The 22214-nt window shown below is 32.0% G+C and overlaps 1 protein-coding gene across 1 annotated transcript; it reads right to left on the bottom strand.

Moving 5' to 3' along the window:
* Positions 1-199: 199 nt before the first annotated feature.
* Positions 200-19517, bottom strand: LOC148621650 (uncharacterized). The gene is made up of 10 exons (XM_088576244.1): positions 19396-19517; positions 17078-17148; positions 14375-14516; positions 13133-13342; positions 12287-12784; positions 11428-11595; positions 9602-9813; positions 6445-7095; positions 5381-5701; positions 200-2895 (listed from the first exon to the last, which is right to left on the bottom strand). Exons 2-10 carry the CDS (start codon positions 17138-17140, stop codon positions 1801-1803), a joined length of 3360 nt encoding a protein of 1119 aa, XP_088432370.1. The 5' UTR covers positions 17141-17148; positions 19396-19517; the 3' UTR covers positions 200-1800.
* Positions 19518-22214: the final 2697 nt, after the last annotated feature.

Here is a 22214-nt window from a genome sequence, read left to right as displayed (position 1 = left end):
TTGATACATAAATGTAAATGTGTAACTTCAGATGTACAGTGTCATGAGCTGATATGTTGACACACAGGGATGTAGCTTTTAATATCAAACTTTTCTCTGCCACTTTTATCAACAAAATTAAGGACTTGAAATAAAAATATGAACTATCACACTGGAGAACAGGGAATCAGTTTATAAAACAATAAAACCAAACACAGCATGTTTTACCATTTTTTTTAATAATAAAGAGATACATGTACATGTATATATAGTTGAAACAAATAACACTAACAAAAACATATTTTAGCAGTCCAAAAAATATTTTTTTTAAATACCGGTGTGTGTATATAGAAAGGTACAGATGAAGCCAAGACATTTCACGTCTAAAGACCCTTGAAATAAAAAAATACCCTCTTTAACAAAATGTTTTTTTAACATTATTTAACTTCTTACTAAAGCACCTGATCCAACTCAATCTTTTAAACAAAAGCCTTTATCATTGTGTGTACAAATATTTTGGAAGGATCTGTACCCCTACCTACATACATCATAACATAAATATAATACAGCCAAAAATAATTATAAGTACACAAATCACAAACTGAACATGTTCAAGGGTCAATCCAGGTACCCAAGCACTCCTAAATAAAACAAATGGGTAAACAACAACAACAAAAATGGGTATGTGCAGCTGTCAGGTACATACATGTACTTAATTGGTCTACTTACACAAATTACAAGTAGAAATTTTAAATGAAATATTAAACAAGATCTTTTAAGTGTGGCTACTGTGGCTCTACAGAAATTCTGGTTTGTGGATAATTCTTATTTTAAAACATTGCATTGAAATATAAAGAGAAATGCATCTTTTCATGGCTACTGAAATATGTCTATTGAACTGCCCACAATATCCATAAGAATTCAAAACTATTAAAGATTTATGTTTATTATTTCTTAAAACAGATTTTTAACGTTTGTAACCATATGATAGTAATATTACAAGCTTTCTACCCACTACAGACCATTCAAATCTCCACAGCATCAATTGCATCAAATGGTTAGGATGGCACCACCAAGTCAAAAAATAGCATGCAAACCAACATTTTACACAGCTGGGGTATAATAACAGTTTCTATAATTTGTATGAGGTAAAGGTGTTGAGGACTTTCTACCAACATCTGCTATCTTAATATGTGAAAAATGAAGACAGGTTGATATATGACCTGTGAAGCTATAATTTTGGAGCGGCCATTAGAATCTGGGGGAGTGGCAAGTTAAGGAAATGAATACCTTGGCCTGAAAAGTTGAACTTGCTCAAATTAACAAAGAACTGAACAATAACAAATAGTAAATGTAAAAATACTAAAACTTTTTATTTGCATTGAAAACAAACCATTGGTTTTTCCTAAATCATTAGTTTTATGAAGTACACTCAAAAGCAACTAGGCAAGTTTAGGGGAAACCAAACAAATAAATGGCCTGGCCATAACATTGTATATCAAGAGATTTTCTTTTCACTAGTAATTTTAAAAATGCAACTTAATACATCAAAAATTTTTAAAATATTTAATTTGAAAAGTTAAAATTAATCCATTATTAGATTTTTTAACAAAAGTATAAAATTTGAAAATAAAAGTTTGAAATATAAAAAAATAATACATACTGCGCTATATCAATAATTTAAACAGCTATTGTATAATTTTTTTAAACCAATAACATTAAAATACTAGAAGAAATCAATCATTGACTATATACAAATACATTGTATAGTTATTTTGCTTTCTCAAAAAAAAAAAAATTATATATTAAGTAACATAGCCCCTAAGGGTAAGTTTGCTCCTTCTTTTGTGGCATTTCATCTTGGTAAGCTTCGTATGCCTGTCCTCCACTCATTTTGTTGAAGTACCAATTATCTGGTTGTGTACGATAAAAATCACGTTCTTCAGCACGTTGAAATAGCCAGTCTGTTTTTGAACTTGTACGGTAATTTCTTAAATGTTCACGATCTTTCATCCTTTTCAAGTACCAGGATTCATCCCCACAATCTAGATCTTGGCTGAAAGGGTCACAATAGATATATTTCCCATGGTTCATTGCCACTTCTTCCTCCAGTGTTTCATTTTTATTCATTTTGTTTTCAGTTGTTTTCTTTTCTTCTCTCTTCTGGGATGACCAATTCTTCTCCTTTGGCTTTAAGGCACTGCAGCCACCATTGAGATGACAAAATTTGCCTTGAGACCTGCCATACTTGCCAAAGCAAGGGCAACAGCCATGATCAGAGGCAGCCAGCTGTCTTTTACCCATTTCATTCCTGCATTTGATATCACTTTGAGGATCAGAATAGGCCATACCTTCAAACCAAGACTTCTGACAATAGAACCAAGATTTCTCTTTTTTTGATAATATTGCAGTCCCCTCAATCTTTTGGAAGTGTTGGAAATCTTCCATAATGTCTAAAATGTTACTACAGTCTAAATCTCTCAACATATTTGTGTATTCAACACTGTCATGTAAATCCTGCAACTCACTCTCTAAGAAGCTATCATGCGTATTTCTGCCTTGAAATTCATCATGATAGGATTTGTCATTTTCATAACTAAAGCTTTCATCATCATTTTTCCACTGACTTTTATGCTTTTTTCTATACTGCTTAGAACCTCTTCTTGAAGTTTGTGCATTGTATGATGAATCTTCCCAGTCCTGGTTAGGGTTGTGTTTGCGATTATGTCTTTTATTTTTCCTTTTTCTTCTGTATTTTTCTATAAATTTGGCTGATTTCTTCACCGTTTGGGCTACATGTGAGACTTTTTTAGCCACATTGTGAACATTTTTCTTCATTTTGTCATAGGCAGTGGTTAACATGTCATTTACTTGTGGCTCATGTTTCTTCCATAACTCTTCTGATATGTTCTTAACCTGAAAAACAATACATACAATACTTCGCTGGAAGCAGATTGATATGAACACAGAGGTAAAACCCTGAACAGTCAGGGCAATTTCAATGAGATTTATTCACTTGCAATCAAGTTACTTTCCGGATATCATATAAACACTTGTATCTGGCCCCTTTTTTGCCCTTAATTTCAAACCAGTTAAGTCACAGACCCAAATCTTTTTCGTGGTATGGCACCTTGTGGAGTCAATTATTAAAACCCATGCATTTATACTCCAGTTATAGTCTCGAAACAAAATTATCTACAGACAAAAAAGGATGATGATGCAGACATCAAGGACAGCATGATACCATTATCTGGCCATAATTTATTTTGTGGTTATATAAAAACTAATAAAGAACCTGTAAAAGTTTCATTATTTAAATAAGTTATAAAATTAAAACCTTTTCAAGGCAGGACAATGCCTTGCAGTAGCCAGGCTGAATGATACTTTTTAGGCATTGTCAATCACATGATTTTTATAGAAATCCAATTATTCACATAGATTTTTTAAGTCAAAATGGTATAATAAATTATTCTCAAGGAAGCCTGCATTTCAAAGTTGAAAAATACCTATTCTCGGATAAAAAGTAATAGGAGACGATTGTCGAGTAATCAACACTGGATCAAAACAAACTGTTGCCATTTTGTACAAGACATGAGGTGAACATGTGACACATTTTAGTTATGAAAAGTAATCTGGCAGGGGAAAATAGTTTAATGGAAATTCTTACAATATTTTCCTATCTGAATACATGTAATAAGTTTTTAAAATTTCTTTAGAGATCAAACAAAAAATATCGGGATTTAATGGGTGTGTTTGGGGGCCAAACTTTAATATTTTTCTCAGGAGTGCAAGAGGTCATGCTTCTTCAATGGAAATTCTAAATAAAACCATCCAATCTGTTTCCTGCATCTTCTCAATTCTGTGGTGTAGGAGGAGTAAGGGATGTGAACCCCTCTGCTACATGGAAGTAAGGAATGAAGTATAGATGGAAGGAGAGAAACCCCTTATTTTTTCTACTTAGCTCTACAAAAGTTTTAACTGATTAGATAAGTCCATTGCATTTCAAGTTTATGCTAAAGCTACATGAATATTGAATCTGTAACATAACAAATTTGTCCAAAGCAGTTAAAATCATTAACACATAGATACATGTATGTAAAGTAATTAAACATGTTTATGAATACATGATGTTACAATAAAGAGTGCGCTTTTAGCACATAATACGCCTGTTGCCCTTCTGACTTATCCTTATGCTTTTAATGAATTTATATGATCAACTAGAAATACTGTGAGCCCTGTCAAATACCCTCCCCACACCCCCACCCCAAAAAAAAGTAAATAAAAAATGAATTATACAAATCAGAAGGGAGCTTACTTCAATAGATATGAACAATTCACCTAAGTTTCATAGAAGGTAGTGAAAGTCTTTTTGATTTATTGTCCGAAAACATAAAAATCCCCTGTTTTTTCAGTATAAAAATTCATAACACAGAAACGAAAAAACTGAAATTTATAAAAATCGAAAGGGAGCTATGTCAATAAAATGAACAATTCGCCAAAGTTTCATTAAAGTTGGTGAAAGTGTTCTTGAGATGTCCAAAAATTTGAAAATCCCCCTTTTTAAGTATAAAAATTCATAACATGAAAACGAAAAATCTGAAATTTATAAAGACAAAAGGGAGCTTACATCAATAGATATGAACAATTCATAAAAGTTTCATAAAAGTTGGTAAAAGTGTTTTTGAATTATTGTCCGAAGTGTTGATGACGGATGGATGGACGGACAATGATATACCATAATATGTCATGTCTTAAGACAGGCGCATAAAAATTAAGGGGTGTATTCAAGGTAGGTCTTATTTTAAACAATAGGAATTGAATACTTCTCTGGGCATCATGTTTTTTGCCTATCTTTGAAATATTCACTACCATATTTAGTTTTCGCAACCCTATTTCATTTGTGCCAAAGACTTGTTACTTCATTTGGGCTTTTTCCCAGGTAACGCTAAAGTAAAGGAAGATTAATACAGTTTTAACATTTAAAACTCATACAAAACTTTAGCCTCGGGTGTCAAAGTTGCATATAATCTCAAAATTTTGAAGTGTAAAGAAAGATGTAATCCAATCTGAGACAAGTACAGGCAATATTTGACAGCCTAAATGTAAAACATTTTCAAAAATGATGATGATAAATCGTATATGATGATAACAATGCTATAAATGCAATATAAGTGTATTAACCATCTTAACATTCCTACTTCCACCTCCCTGTAGTGAGCAGGGATAGCAGATACTGCTGGCGAAGCGAAGAGGTACAATTTGAATAATGAATTCACCAGTAATTGGCGCAAATGAAAGATTATTTTGGCACAAATGAAATACAAATTGCTGCGAAAGCAATGGTTCAAATACTCTTTATATTTGTCACTTAAAACCTGCACTTTCAAATTTCCACAATTACCTGAGAGAGTGTCTCCTGAATTTGTTGGTTGACATTGACCATGGATATCTTAGTTCGGTTAAGTATGTCACTGAAGGCATCAGACCATGACCTATGGTGATCTTTTCTGCCACCATCTTTCTCCTTCTGTCTCCTGTTACCACCCTTCTTTTGGTTCTTTCCATTTGGTTCATTGGAATAGTCTGTTGACTTTAACTTCTCTTTCTCTAGGTCTTCCTTTAAAGTTTCATGGCTCTTTGACTCAGTATAACCATCATCATGATCATCATAATCAACATCATCAACCTGGATTGTTTCATCTTCACTGTCTTCTGATTGGTCCTGTGAAAATATAATGTCAATGGTTACATTTAATAACACGTCATAAGAATATAAACGACTCGTTGGAACTATCACATCATTCATATATGTGAACTATCTTCAGATTAAATAAAAGAGAGACAACTCTAGTGCTAAGTCCCGACAGTTTAAAAAATAGAGCTTCAAATCGAAAATGTGCTGTATGTGACGTCAAGTATAACATGTTTTTTTTCTTTGTTCAGTTTTTGCAGGATAATGAACATAATAAAGGTGGATATTTCTTTTCATATCTTAAACAATTTCGTTACAATATCTTACACAGTAAGCTTGATAAATAGCAATCTATTATTTTTTCAAAGGGATAAATCAATTTCCAGTCCCATTTTTTTTCTTTTGTGTCTTTTTATTTTTATCTGTAATTTACCAATAGTGGGACATATTTTGTTTTTTTCCAACTGTATCTATCATTTAATTCTAAAAAAGATCCTAATCTATCCCCTCCATTGCTATGAATATCAAATGCTTGCCCACTTATATTATAATATACAGTGGTATAACTCATTTACAAAAGTAATTCACACTTTAATGAATCAATTTTTTACCAATTGAGAACACTATAATTTTTAACATTTTCTGTTTTGGCATTACACAACATTTATTCCTGAACCTGTATTTTTTTTAACATTTCAAACTCCAGGAGATTCTTTAAATGAATAATTTGATAGAAAATTTATGTACAGCTAACATTATACAAATATACCTACACTATTGGCATGATATGAAGAGTATCCATTGGACCAAGTCTGACTATCACTGCAACTCTTTTCTAGTTTGTTGTACTTAATTTCTAACATATCAAGCTTGTTCTGACTATCTTTAAGTTTATCACTGAAATGGACATGGTCAACTATGGCTTTCTCAGCAGTAATACTCTGTTTTAGGTCTTCCTTTAGCTTGAGCTTCTCATTCTCTAGTTCTGTAATTTTACTTTTCAACATTTTTTTTTCTTCCTCTAATTTTGCTATATTATTATTTAACTGGGTTTGTAATGCATCATTTTGAGTGCTAGCTTCTTTTTTCTCACATTTTGAGAGCTTAAGCTGAAGAATATAGACCTGACCTTCAGTTTCCATCAACTGGCTTTCAAGGTCACTTATACGTTTGAATAAAGCTATGTTTTCGTCTTCAAGTTCCTTTACAAGATATTTTCTTTTCCCATGTTCTTCAATTTCCCGTTGAAGGTCAGCATTTTCATTCTTTAATTTATTCATCTCAACTAAAAATTCATATTTCATAGTCTTTCTTTCAATGTCTTTTTTCTCTGCCACTACTTCAATACGCCGTCTGACAATGCACAAGTACCAATTTATATCTTTCTGTAAAAGGTCTGATGGTTGGTGCAGAAATATTCTACCCTGCAAAATGAACATCAACCCTGAGTCAATCACTAGAGATGGGATAATTATAATCAGAGATGGGGTAATTATAATCAGTACAGTAATCATAACAAGCTGAAATTGATTACATGTTTGTCAATCACAGTTGTGTAGAACTTTTGGTGAAATTAGAAGGGTATGATTTGAATTATTATGCAAGAGTAATCAAGGGAACCAAGGTTACAGCGGTAATCAAAAGAATGTAATCCAGGGACAAAGACTAGACATGGAAAACAGACATACACAACAAAGAACATAAAGTAACTAAAATCAAACATACAAAGTAACAAAAGCAAATGAGCAACTCGGACTCCACTAAAAACTGGGAGCATGGACCAGGTGCACCGGTAGAATAAGCAAGTTATCTTTCATTAATAGATTATACTTCCCAATATCTTAGCCATATACAATGAAGTTGCATACATTATTGTTCTAGAACACACCATACTAATATTGGAAGTTAATATGAGACAGCAACCATACTAACATTGGAAGTTGATATCAGACAGCAACCATACCAACATTGGAAGTCGATATTAGACAGCAACCATACCAACATTGGAAGTTGATATTAGACAGCAACCATACTAACATTGGAAGTTGGTATCAGACAGCAACCATACCAACATTGAAAGTTGGTATCAGACAGCAATCAATATCACTTCCAACATATGCCATAAATATAAAGCCACATACCAAATTTGAAATCAATCCATTGATTGGGAATCAAGACAATTGCAACAATACATGGATGGACAAGATGATTCCAATATACCACCCACTCATTGAATGGGGATCAAATTACTGTGAACGGTAAATTTTCAGAGCAGTTTTATTTTCACTATTTTCACATTTATACCTGGAATGTGAAATTTAAACTGACCTGAATATTTTTTTTCGATGACCATTACAATACAATTTGAGGAATGACCACATATTTAAAACTGTTCAAAAGCAGAATGATTGCAGAAACCACGAAAAAAAAAGATCATAAAGGAATTTCCCAGTTTACAGTATAAAAACTTAACACATTTCATTTAAGGATTGTTGAGACTTTTATTGGTAATTTTATTAATAATGTCATGAAAGTAAAATTTTAAAAAGGGGTAACTAATTTGTATTATTCCTCATACCAGTTTCCAGCACTATCATTTAGTGGAAAGTTTAGCTTTCCCACAGGAGATTTATTTCCATAATTTGTGTTAAAAAGATAACTAAACACAGACAAAAAGATTTATAAGCTGTTACATGTCAATATGATGCTACAAAGTATCACCTTATGCAACATCTAATAATTTTATACAAAATTTGGGTTATTTTCCATCCAAACCTAATATTTTGTGAAAAGTATGCCTTCATGATTGTTGACCCATGTGGTCAATATCTCCTGTAAAGTATTGAGGGTTTTTTTTGTCAAAAATTTGGCAGAATTAAACACATTTTATCTCCTTTTGCAAAATTTTCATGTCATGAATGGGTGAACAAAGCAAAAATAGGTTTTGTTGGTCAAGTATGTACACATTTACTTATATGTATCAAGTTTGATCAAGTTTATTTTCAGGGCCATTTGTAATATAAACTTAGTAATATAATCAGAGTCATGAAATTCAAATCTAATCTTGACACTTAAAATTTGATAGTTACATGTAAATGCTCACAATAAAAGACCCTGTTTGTGCAAATACTGACATAAAGAATAAAGTTTGATGATGGGGAAATACTATTTAATCCAAAATGCTTCGCAAGGCTCAGCAGAGGTTGAACCATAAACAGTTGGGACTTGAAATGACACAACTTTCAAAACTTGATACAGCGCTTGGTCTGGATTGCAATGTGTGACAAGAATGAAAGAGGTCAGAAAAACTTCATAATTTACAGTCATACCTAGGAAATAAGCCACTCATACAAAATTGAAGTAAATGCTTGTTTCTGACACCTTTTTACCATGTAAGAGTTTCTAAAGGTAAGGGCCATAACCCTTGAATTTTCTAAAAGGTAAGGGCCATAACCCTTGAATTTTCTAAAGGTAAGAGCCACAACCCTTGAAGTCCATCAAAACCTTCCTTTTGTGGTATGGAACAATGTAATACAATTCATAAAGCACAAAGCCTAAAAACCTGTTTTTGCTTTCATAGATAATTTTATCATACTATAACCCTTTACAATCAACCCCAGCCTGACTTTGAGGGTATAGAATGTTGTGATACAATTTCATAGAGATCCATACTCATATACTAAAATTATATAGTAAAGTTTATAGAATGATTGCTTCTGACCCTTTTTCGTTAAAAATAAGGTTTATAACCACAAAAAATAGTAAAAACCTCCCTTTTGCAGTATGGAACTTTTTGGTACAATTTCATAGATTCCATGCACTTTTTATTATGCTATTGTTTGAATGAATGCTTTATTTGGCCCTTTCCAGTCAATTAAATCCACAAAATTTTATACTCTACTCAATGATTTATGAAAGAAATCAACTCACTTCATTTAGATCAGATATACACTCATTATCCCTGCTATGAATTTCCTCCTCTGATATTGGATGGAAAGTTGACAGTAAGGAATTAAACAAAACTTCATCAGAATGGGTCCTAATGCTTGCTCTAATTTGATCCATATATTTGTTAACTTCACTGAAATTTTTCAAGGATCTGTCTAGATCTGGACAGCACATGCTTACTTGACTATGGCTTCCTAATAAAAAAAAAAAGAAAAATGAAATGGTTTGAATGTAAAGAGAAGCCCCAAGGTGTTCTGTCTAAGAAAAATTACCTTGAACTTTGACCTATTGACCACAAAGTCCATTGGAGAAAATTTCATTAAATTTACAGTGATTTTTTCAACTTTTTAAAAAGGTGCCTGTACCTTTCAAGTTGGGTAAAATATTGAAATATAAAACAAACTGATAAATTAGAAAAACAATTATCTTTCATTGTTCAGCTTATTACACAAATCTCGAAATTAACATCTTTCCTAACCAATGATGAGGAGTGCAGGAAAAGTAAGTTTTGATGATCTTTAAGAGGTCAAAATTTTCACTTTAATTGATGAGCCCTGACTGGATATGTCATATTGAATAAAAGCAATAGCAGGATTTTGAGAATTTTAGGGAAAAACTTTGGGAAATTTATCATGTTTTAGGCAATAGTAAACCGCCTTATTTCTTAGCTCTAATTCATATACATAGTAAAATTACTGATTTATAAATCATTGTGTGAAGAAAACCAATTTTAAAAAGATAGAGGGCCAACTTCTATAACCTATTAAATTTATAATAACAGATCAATATAGTTAAAACAAGCATTTCTTTTTTAGATTTAATTGTTCTCCTACAATGCCCTGCAGAGCTTGAGATCTTACCAAACATTATCCAAATTTTCAAAGTCTTATATGAGAAAAGTATACTAATTGATGGATTGATTATGGCTTAATATACTATCGCAGACAATTCAAGCATTTCAGAACGAGAATGCTTATCAAATTGAACAGATCTTGCTTTGTACTAGTCTGACACTCGGACACCTTATTCTGACTCTGAACCAACTAGTCATCACTCCATCCCCTTAAATAATATGTGCTTGGAATGACTACCAATTTTAAAGTCTTGTGAAAATTTTAGAAACCCTTAGATATTATTTTTATGAAGTCAACCACGAAACCCACAAAAAATGATAACCCTACGAATATAAGTATTTTCACAGTATGATCTTTATAAAGCCATGACTGACCAAAGGAATTCTTTTGAAAAATTGTTATTTTCAACTAATGTATGAAGAGGTCAAGTCTTCTCTGGTCTTCACTGATATATTCTAATAAATTTCATATATAATTTGTGATGTCACAATGACTTGGTTAGAACTGGTACACATTTTCTTTTTTGACAAAATAGAGAAGATTTCTTTATACTGGTGTGAAAGGATCAAAAGACTTCAATAAAAGCTTGCACAGCTTGTATGTGAAATCATAAGCCTAGGAAGCAAAAACTTATTGGTACCGTTTTTGATATAGGGACACAAGGCCTTACTGCAAAAATGCGAAAATTATTGGTGCGGCATACCGTACCTGTCAAAATTGTTGGTACTGCCGGAGCAGCACCAACCTTACCAGTTCCTACGCCATGGAAATGTATAGATGAATGAACATGTGACTAGACAGACCATGTAAACTGTTTTGTTCATTATGAGAAGTTACTCCTGGAAATGCATGTACAATATATTGTACAGCATATTAAAATTCATAATATTTATACAATTGGTATTTTTACATTTTATGATTAACGGAGACTGTTTTTTTCCATTTGAACTTTACCTTGATACAATCCAACTAAATATGCTGAGAAGCCAACCACAAGAATAGTAAGCATTTCAACAACCAACAAAATACAAGGTGAAATTTTACATTTGTTCCTTCTTCTGTTTTGCCTAACCATAACTTGAGGTGGGTGTCCAATGTCTCCAGCTTGATCTTCATTCTGATCTGTAGTTGAAAAATATTTATACAAATTGTCTTTTTCAACCATTGAATAACATTTTGGCCATAGGCTTTTTCCAGTTTTATCTCCAGATAACTTTCTACAGTACATCTTCAATTAGTAATTAGCTGAAGAGTTGACTGAAGAAGGCCTATGGCCAAAACAATTTCCAAAAGATAAAAAAGACAATTCAGAACAAGAAACCATAAGAAATTTTAAAATAATAATTAAATAATTGTTGTTAGATATTTCTGTTGATAGATATTCAATGCATTTCATGATGAAAACATCTCATAGTTGACTCATTTTTTGTTCTACTGGAAACATTTGAAGCTCCTTTCTTACAGCTATAATGGGCCGATGAATAACCACACATGTATAGCATATCTCGAATACAATATTCATACACAAAGGTAAAAGACTGAAATACAGGGAATAATGAGGCTGTGCTATTTTCCCTGCTTTGGGCGAGATTTGTACTGTATATAAAAGTTTTAGTTAAAGAACAAACAAAATAGGAGCCATAAAAACAAAGGTTTTGATACAATGTGGGCAACATCCTTGTCATTTCAAAACAATATTACAATTGAGAAATCACAAAAAAAGTTAGATTTAGTCAATGAGGATAGTCAATAAATTTGAACTGCTTGTATAAATTGGTTGCATTATAAAAATTAAGAAGTTAATGAAAATTACCATTACTGTGAATTCTTCTTCTTAAATTGTCTTCATTATCAGGGTTTTGAGCATACTCTTGATTATCTTGACCAATGCTAGCACTACTAATGTTCTCTTCCTCCTTATTATCTCCCCTTTCCTGACCATCTGTCTGATTACATTCCTCCCCAAGAAAGGAGAAACTAGAGCCTTTTAGACTGTCATGATCTAAAGTTTCTTCTGTAGCTTCATTGCTCTCCTCTTGGACAACAGGAGTTACAGTTTGCTGGTCAGCCTTCTCTTCCAGCTTGGTTAAAGATATATCATTGCTTCTCTCTCCTGATATGTCTTCAAGAAGATGAAGAATTTCTGGAACACTTTCATCAGAAAATTCTTCACTGGAACTTGGAAATGATATGTCATCATTGAATCCTTGACTTTCTTCTGATATGTTTGTGGAAGTAACTGAATCCACGCTGTCTCCATAGTTATTTCCCATGGATAATTCAACAGTGTCAGCATCTGATGTTTCTTGTGCTATCAATAAAACATTAATGAGTTTTTCTTATTCCAATTCAGCCTGGTAAAATTGTTTGATATATCTTTTAGTGTTGGACATGCAAAAACTTTACTGATATTGTACAAAATTTATTTTTGATGGAATAATATTCAACTTAGCATAAATTGTACTATTAATGCATTTTTAAGGTTAATACAGTATTGGTACCTTCTTTAATTACAGATAAAAAAGTCTTTCATACGAACAAATGATCTGACCACCAATTCTCCTAAAAGAAAGTGTTTTTTATCAGCCTTCAGATGTACAAAATGTATGTTCCTTTCTTAATCTCATATTTAACATGCCAATCTGTTTGTGAACAGTACCTTTAAGAGAAATATCTTTCTCTGCAGTTTCAACAACTTTCTTGGTCTCATTTTTTGTCTCATTTTTATCACATTCTAATTCACACTCCTTATCATCTTTCATCACAATTTTCTCTGCATCAGTATTTTTAGGAGATTGTATCGTTTTTTGTTTGATCTTTCGAGCTGGCACTTCTTTATCATCAGAATCAGATTCTGTCAAAAGTTCAGCTGTAAAAGAAATACACTAGTACACATGTAATAGCTTTATCTAGAAATCATGGGAGCAAATTAACAAAGAAATTATCCTCTGCTTCAAATGTAAAACCTGGATTATCTCCCTTCAGTGAATTCTGACAATATTCATATTCCTTCATGGGCACCTGCATCTGATGCAAAACCTGCCTATAACATCTTAATCCAATAAGCAGTTTAGAAGGAGATGCACTTACAAATTATGTAGGTAGACAAACAGACAGACAAATAGACAAGGCAATTTCTGCATACCCTCCACTCTCATCAGTTTGTTTGTTGGGGTATAACAGCTTCATTTCATACAATGTACATACTGTTTAAAGAGTAATCAAGGAAACCAAGATTCTACCGGAAAACAAAAGAATATAATCCATGGATGAAGATCAGACATGGAAAACAGACAAACACAACAAAGAACATAATGTAACTAAAATAGTACATATAAAGTAACAAAAGTAAATGAGCAACTCGGACTCCACTAAAAACTGGGAACTTAGTGTAACCACTATATCATTGTCTTGTAATCTTAGTCTAACCACTATATCATTGCCTTGTAATCTTAGTCTAACCCCTACATCATTGTCTTGTAATCTTAGTCTAACCACTATATCACTGCCTTGTAATCTTAGTCTAACCACTATACCATTGTCTTGTAGTCTTAGTCTAACCACTATATCAATGCATTGTAATCTTAGTCTAACCACTATATCATTGTCTTGTAATCTCAGTCTAACCCCTACATCATTGTCTTGTAATCTAAGTCTAACCACTATATCAATGCATTGTAATCTTAGTCTAACAACTATTTCATTGCTATTGATACTAGATGTACACAAAATTTTACACAATATTACTTATACAACTTTTCCCCTAATTATCTCATCATTAATCTTTGGATCTGGAACAAAATTGTTTTAAAGTGATTTCTATTTTGTAAAATTCTTCCAGTATCTAATTCATATGTGAATGGAAGAATACAAGCCAGGGTGACTGATGTACATAACTGACCTTTTGGCCTTAATCTAAGTACGAAGAATGGGCCAGACTGGCTACTTCCTGTAGCAGAACTTCTATTCACCTGAGAGACACTATCATCATCAGAACTCAACAGTTCAATAGAACTTCCTGAACAAGAAGCATCTTCATCACTCTGAAAAGAAATTATTAGGAAGATATTACCTGTAAATATAGATTCTCCGTCAGTATTGAACAGTTTAAATTATTTTCCACTCAAGATGGTAAAATTAAGATTAAGATTTTCAACATGTGAGCTTTAGTAAGCATTTTGAAATTCTAATTTTTATACCATAGAGAGTTGTATGATTAAAAAAAAGAGGCTCTTGAAGAGCCTGAATGGCTCACCTGGCAATTCATGCCCTATTAACTAAGTAATTAAAGATAACATGTAGTTACTATATTTCACTGAAAATTGCCAAAAAAAAAGCATATATTGATGAATGCTGTAAGTTCAAGTAAGTACTTAACACAGTGTAAAATGTTGGAAACGCCTTCAAAATGTGTTTAGTACCTCTGGAAAAGAATTGGGCAGGGGTCCCCCTATGCCCTGTTATTCTGAGGGGTGTATTTGCCCAGTATACATTTGCTGAAAAAGAACATAAAATGAACTTAAACCACGGCTGTATAACATTTTCATCATCACTATTCAACTCAGGAGACCATGTTTGCTAGATATACCAAATATTATTGAAATCAAAACAAGTATAACAAGAGGCTCCCAGAGCCTGAATTGCTCACCTGGTTAAAGTTTGTCTTTCAAGAGTAATAAATTTAACAAGATGTCCAACAATTTTCACTCAAGAAGACTTTGGTAGAACTTATCATAAGGATCATTTCAGCAAATGAAAGTTTCTTTCTATCTATTATAGGTTTCAAGATATTGGCTGAAAACACAAAAAAAAAGAATTTTGAAGGTCTTATAATAAGGGTCTTTTCAGCAATTGACAGAGTTTGGCTAAACCTAACAGTTTTGAGATATATGCGAAAAACTACTGTCTGACCCCTATGTTCTATTTTTAGTAATGGGGGCCATGGTTTTTGATGGATCAAAAATCCCCACATCAGTTCTATGCAGGCTACATTGCAAGGAACATTCATACCAAGTTTGGTTTCAATTAGTCAAGTAGTGTCAGAGGAGAAGATTTTTGAAAGAAATAACATTAAAATAGCAAAAATCGTTGAAAAAGGGCAATAACTCCAACATGGCTTAACGGATTAAAACTAAAATTTGACCAGAGATGGATCTCATCATGCTGAACACTTTTATCCAGATCAGAATTTTGCTAAACCTAACGATTTTGGAGATATATTAAAAAATCTACTGTCTGACCCCTATGTTCTATTTTTAGTAATGTCGACCATGTTTTTTGACGAATCAAAAATCCCCACATCAAATCTATGCAGGATACCCCAAGAATCATTCATACCAAATTTGGTTTCAATTGGTCAAGTAGTGTCAGTGTCTTCTGTAGTTGAGAAAAAAATAGCAAAAATACATTTTGACCCTTATGTTTTATTTTCAGTAATGACAGCCATATTTTTTATAACTGATAACAAATTTTAAATGATCAGTCAAAAAAACAATTATGCAACTTTCATTAAATTTATTGCATAGTTTCAGAGAAAAAGATTTTCAAAGTTGTACACATGAAAAATGCCAAAAAATCTCTTTCAAGGACCATAATTCCTATATTGGACAATGAATCATTTTGAAAATTTTGGCATAGGTCCGTCTTCTGATGGTAAACAATATTATCTACCCTCCATCAAAATTTTGCTAAATTCAATTGTTTACGAGTTATTTGCAAAAAAACTGTGTTTTGACCCATATGTTCTTTTTTTAGTAGCAATGGCCATGTTTGTACATGGATTAAAAATCCAAACAGTCATTTTGTGCAGGATACCCTATGAATTTGGTTAAACCTAACAGTTTTTGAGATATATGCAAAAAACTGCTGTCTGACCTATGTTCTCTTTTTAGTAATGGCCGTCTTTTTTTTACAGATCAAAAATCCAAATGTTGATTTGAGAGTTAATAATAAAATGATCAACCCATGAAAACTGGGAGTATGGATCTGTACATTTATATATACAATGTATATATATACACATATTACATACATGTATGATATAACACTCTTCATTTTTTAATTGGTTTTCATGATGAAATGATTCAAAGGATACATGTATTCAACATACCAATGTACCAGAAGCCTTGTTTCTGTTTTTAAGCATATTGATGCTATGCTAATATTTATATATATATTGACACTATACTGCTAAATATAGATCTAGATATTAGTTATTCAAATATAAACTTTCAATTTCAACATTAATGTTCAAAAGTGGATGTATTAAGACAAATGTCAAAAAATAACTTAGTTCCATATGAATTCTTATTTGATCAAAACAAAATATCCAAAATATGTTGATTTTTTTTAATATTAAAACATGTTACTGATTTACCCTTATTTTTGCAATCTTGCAAAATACAAAACTAAAGACCATTCCCATATATAATACACTATTTACATATGTAATATATAAATTAAGGACTTTCACTCAGTCAATATGTGATATATGGACCTATTAGACTATATTGACTGAGGACTTCGTCATCGGTCAATATAACTGGAACAGGTCCATATATCACATATTGACTTCGTTAAAAGTCTATAATTGATAAGTACAAACCTCAAGTTCACCTTCTTGGGTGACCACTGCCCAATCAATGTTACTGCTGGAATCTCCTGACATTTCACAACCTGGAATATAACATCTTAGTATCAAATATCATGCAATGAAAAAGCTAATTAAATTTCAAAACTTGTCTAAACCAAACACTGCACAACTGCGACTAAAAGTAAATATACATTTGTACGAGGGTAGCTTGACCTGTTCACAATAAGCCATTATGTTAAACATATTGTCCTTCGCTCCCACGGGGAATAAATGTACTTTAAACTAATGGCATACTGAACCAATATCAGATATCAAGCAGTCCTTGAATGTCATTTCAAATGTCTTGAAAAACCTTGTTTATTTAGTTTATTTAAAGGTTTACTTCCTTATTGATGGGAGTATTTACAATTTTAGACTTCCTAAAGATATTACATGGAAAATTCCTGAACACATTAAATGTTTTATTTACAAAACATGTCATTGTATTGATGATAAAATCTGGCAAAACTTCCGACAAGTTTAGGACATTGAAAACCTTGATGTACATGTAATAGCCTTTCAGTTATATAGAGATTTCTTTCGATGAAATCAGACAAGTAAATGCACACACCAACTGGACAAGCCGTGATAAATAAATGCCATGTGAAGGTGCAAGAGGTACAAATTGTACATTTATGTAACCATCCAGAAACAAATACTGGTAAATGTATTTACAACAGGAAGTGTAAAATCATTCTTTTTTTCATAAATTTTAGTATTAAGTTTCCTGTAACAGAGATTAAAGATCTAGAAAGCCGGGAAACAGTACTGACTGACAGTATTATGTAGCTTTATTCAAATTAATTTCTGACAGATATACTATACTTCTTTTGTGTAATTGTAAATATGTCCCAATAAAGAGCTTCGTGGAGCACAGAATGATACGACTGCATGGTCAAACCCTGAACAGTTGGGGCAAGTGTGGACACAGTATCAGTTTTTTACGCACTTACATGTAAGCATAGGAACTTATATAATTCATTATGGATTGAACACAATATAGCACACAAAATTTGAAAATTCATTAAATTTTTAAAATCAGACCAAAAACAAATAATAAAAAAAGAGTCAATTTTTTTTAAGTGTGGCCCCTTTGACCCCTTTATATCTCAAAAAGGGTAGGAGACACATGTGTATGAAATCTGATTGTAAATTGCAGGCAAAAAATTTTTCAGAAAGAATCCAATCAAAAAAGACTGAACAAAAATTTACTCAATTTTTTTTGGACTGTGGTCTCATTGACCCCTCATAACTCAAAAATGGTAAGATATCTAAAATCTGATTGAAAAATGAAGGCAGGGATTTTCATGCTCATGAATCCAACAAAATTTTGTCTGTAATCAGAGCCTGAGACCAAAAAAAAAATCATATTTTTGGGTGTAGCCCAATTTTGTACGAAAAAGTTAATAATACATTTTTGTAGGTCTCAGTCTGTAAAAAAATTTCAAAACAGAATTTTAAAAGGATCAAATTGACATCTGAATCACAAAAATGAGATCAACAATAAGCTTTTTTTTTCATTAATTTTAATGATAACACACTTTTTCCCCTTTTTAGTCCCTTACATGTATTTCTTAAAGGGGTGGGGCAAAAACCTCCAAAAACTATTGGGCCCTCTGCCATGTTCCTAGGAACAATGTGTTACATGTAAAATTTAAAAAAAAAGATTAGATAGATTTTACTCATTTATTCAAGTTTTCATAAATAAAGTTAAGAGATGCCGACCACGATACTGACAATGACATGATTCTGACAGGGTGATACCAATATACGACTGAAAAATTAAAAAATCTGAAAAGGCATGTCATTAAAGAAGTACAAGTACATCAAAACAAATTTGTACTACTCTTTCTACCTATCAGTTAAATATTGCATGATTTGATAACTCACGATTTGCTCTATTTTGAGTCCTAATTAACTAATATAGTGTCCAAATAAGTATAAATCTGATATCATTATAATTAAGCACAGAAAAAATGTGTATTTGTAAAATGTTCTGCGCGTATGATCATACCCTAATCCTTGTTGGGATTCGGCGCTGGAGATTTTTTTTTTGTTCTGACAACCAGTGTCAAAACAAAAAAAAATATCTCCAGCGCCGAATCCCGAAAAAGAGATTAGATATGATACCCCATAATGGCCATATATATATTATTTAATTAAGGCTACCAGTATCACCTTTTGACAAGCATGACAAACTCTGAAACTTTGTCACTACGATATTAAAATGAATAAGGTTAAATTCTTTTGAAGTAAAAACTTCAATTCGAAAACTGATGGTGACCACTTACCTTCAATGACAGCGAGATGTCATTTCTTTCCAGTCAAATGTCAACAATATCACGTGGTTCATTTGTTTTGATGACTGTGGTTTTGTTTCGTATCCAAAATAGATGGCTTTTTCTTCTCTAATTATTGTGAAAAAAAATATCAAAAAAATTCAAACAATTTATTTGACAAACATACTTGGTTATAGCAGTCTATTATTCTATTAAAGCACATTTTCCATAGGTAGCTACGTAATTAAAGGTCGCAATTGTCCAATCAAAATAAGCCTTATCATCAACTTATTTTCGCGGGTAATATCCAAAAATAGTTTTGGGGCCCTTTTAGGGTTCCGAATTGAATACGTGCATGAACTTTTTTTTTAAATTGCAAACGCCACGCAAAAACAAAATGACGCATTCACTGCCTCGGACCAGTCAATTCAGGACACGAAAAATTTAATACTTTAATATTAAAAAAAACTATTGACTATGTCCTTTTTTTCTGTGACATTCTTTATTTGTGACATTTTTTAGTAACATTCAGCCTCAAAAGTGTCATTCTAACACAAATTTCCACTTTCAGCAGGTCATGTATACTACATGTATATGTTTGCCTATATTAAGACATAAAACTGGTAATTTAAATTAGACAATTCACATTTAATTGCTATTTGGTTGTAGGCCGATTTTTTTTTCGACAATTAACGATTTTATCATTTGCAAAAAATAATAAATGTAAAGTAAAAAAAATACTCATATTGTGTAACAACACCTTTTTAGGGCAGTTCAATCAGGGAGTGTATATTAGAAACAGTTCTTGTTAATCAATTATTAAGGTAAATTGCTTAATAAGAACTACAATATAAGAGACTGGAATCATATTCCTTAATACTAGGATGACCACCAAATCTGAACATAGCTTTGAAGCAGGAGTCTCACAATATATGTACAAACATAGGCGCATCCCTGGCAAATAATTTACCACAAGAAAGAGTACTTTTTCAGAGCATTTAAAAAATCAAATCAAACCAGCTGTTATTAACCTCACGAGAATGCCCTTGATTAAATTAGAGTTTTAAACCTAACATTAGATTATCTCCCTTTGAAGTTCTCTGACAATAATTATAATCAAACACACATATTTATCTACATATGGTGCTCAGCGTCCTGTTAGATTTCATCAAAATAGGAGAGTTCTTGTTATAAGGTTTCATCTTGTAAACACTCTATTCTTTCATGTCCATCTTTATGATACCCAGTGAAGTTTCATGAAAATTCCTTCAGCGGTTTAGGCCAAGTAGTGCTTAAAAGAAATGTGGACAGAGAAACAGACAGGGTGATTCCTCTATCATAAAGTACTCCAAAAATATCTCGGAAAATGATTTATCACCCAAAAAATGGAAAGCTTGCTAAATGTATACTACTATTTACCAAGAAGTGTCACTTTGCCATACAGACTTCATTTTTAGCTCACCTAGCTGTAGGCCATATGAGCTATTACCTACACTGAGCAACCATTGTCGTCGTCGCCGTTAACTTTTTCTTCAAACATCTTCTCCTCTGAAACTACTGAATAGATTTGAAACTTATAATAATTGTTGCAAAGTATCTTGCACAAAATGACCATTTGGATTTTTGATCAGTTAAAAAACATGGCCACCGTTACTAAAAATAGAACATAGGGGTCATATACCAGATTTTTGCATATATCTCCAAAACTATTAGGTTTTGTCAAATTCTGACATGAGATCTATTGGTGGTCATATTTTGGTGAAAATCTGTTGACCCATGTTGGAGTTTTTGTCCTTTTTGGATGTTTTTTGCTGTTTTTGATGTTATTACTTTCAAAAATATTTTTCCCAGAAACTACTTTACAGAATTCATTGAAAATTGGTATTTGTGTTTTTTAGGGTATCCTTATAACAAAATGACCATTTGGATTTTTGATCAGTTAAAAAACATGGCCGTCATTACTGAAAATAGAACATAGTGGTTGGACAGTAGTTTTGTGCATACATCTCCAAAATCGTTAGGTTTAGCTTAAATCTTTATTATAAGGCCTACTAAAGTATCCAAGGGATCAAAGTTGTCAGACGACTCTGTGTAAGAGTTATTGCCCTTTGAGAGGAGAAAAATGTTTTTTTTTTTTTTATCTTCAGCTAATATCTTGAAAACTATGATTTATAGAACGAGACTTTCATTTGCTGAAAAGATTCTTATTATGAGGCCTACAAAAGTCTCCAAGGATCAAAGTTGTCAGTTGACTCCATGTAAGAGTTATTGCCCTTGAAAGGCAAAAAATTATGTTTTCAGCAGTTTTCAGCCAATATCTTGAAAACTATAATAGATAGAATGACACTTTCAGTTGATGAAATGATCCTTATAAGTTCTACAAAATTTTTCATGGAGTCAGAACCCCTTGTTAGAGTTATTTCCCTTGAAAGGCATAAATTTAACAAGGTGAGCGATTCAGGCTCCAGAGAGACTCTTGTTTATTCATAACAATACCCAATAGAGGTAACACCATTCATATCTGAAATTCTTTCGTTAAGCCAAATTCTACTTTGAAAAAGTAACAAAATTATTAAATAAAAACTATATTTGTCTATAAATAGAGAATGAATAGATTTGTGTTAAAGACAAACCAATTGAATTTGTCAAAAATGGTTGCTTAGAGTGTTATTATCCATATGTATTACCTTTGTGTTGAATGCTTATATGCAGACTATTAACTTTATATTTAAAAGTAAAGCCCATTGAAACTTAGCGCTGAATAAAATTGAAACCTTTCTTTTAAAATCAGCCTTGGAGTTCTTTCATGTCAGTTTCAATGCATTTAAAAC

Source organism: Perna viridis, chromosome 3 (genome assembly GCF_037379345.1).
Source record: "Perna viridis isolate PV_CMFRI_1.1 ecotype Kerala chromosome 3, ASM3737934v1, whole genome shotgun sequence".
NCBI lineage: Eukaryota > Metazoa > Mollusca > Bivalvia > Mytilida > Mytilidae > Perna > Perna viridis.
This window is presented reverse-complemented; position numbering and strand designations above follow the sequence as displayed.

What these genes read in the sequence shown, in the direction of transcription:
- LOC148621650 (XM_088576244.1), bottom strand. Translation starts at nt 17,140, where the DNA reads ATGTCAGGAGATTCCAGCAGTAACATTGATTGGGCAGTGGTCACCCAA. An exon ending in TTTAGTTGGATTGTATCAAG is followed by an intron (nt 9,814 to 11,427) that starts GTAAAGTTCAAA and finishes TTTTTTTATTAG; the next exon opens with GAAGCCATAGTCAAGTAAGC. An exon ending in CTTCATATCATGCCAATAGT is followed by an intron (nt 5,702 to 6,444) that starts GTAGGTATATTT and finishes ATATTTTCACAG; the next exon opens with GACCAATCAGAAGACAGTGA.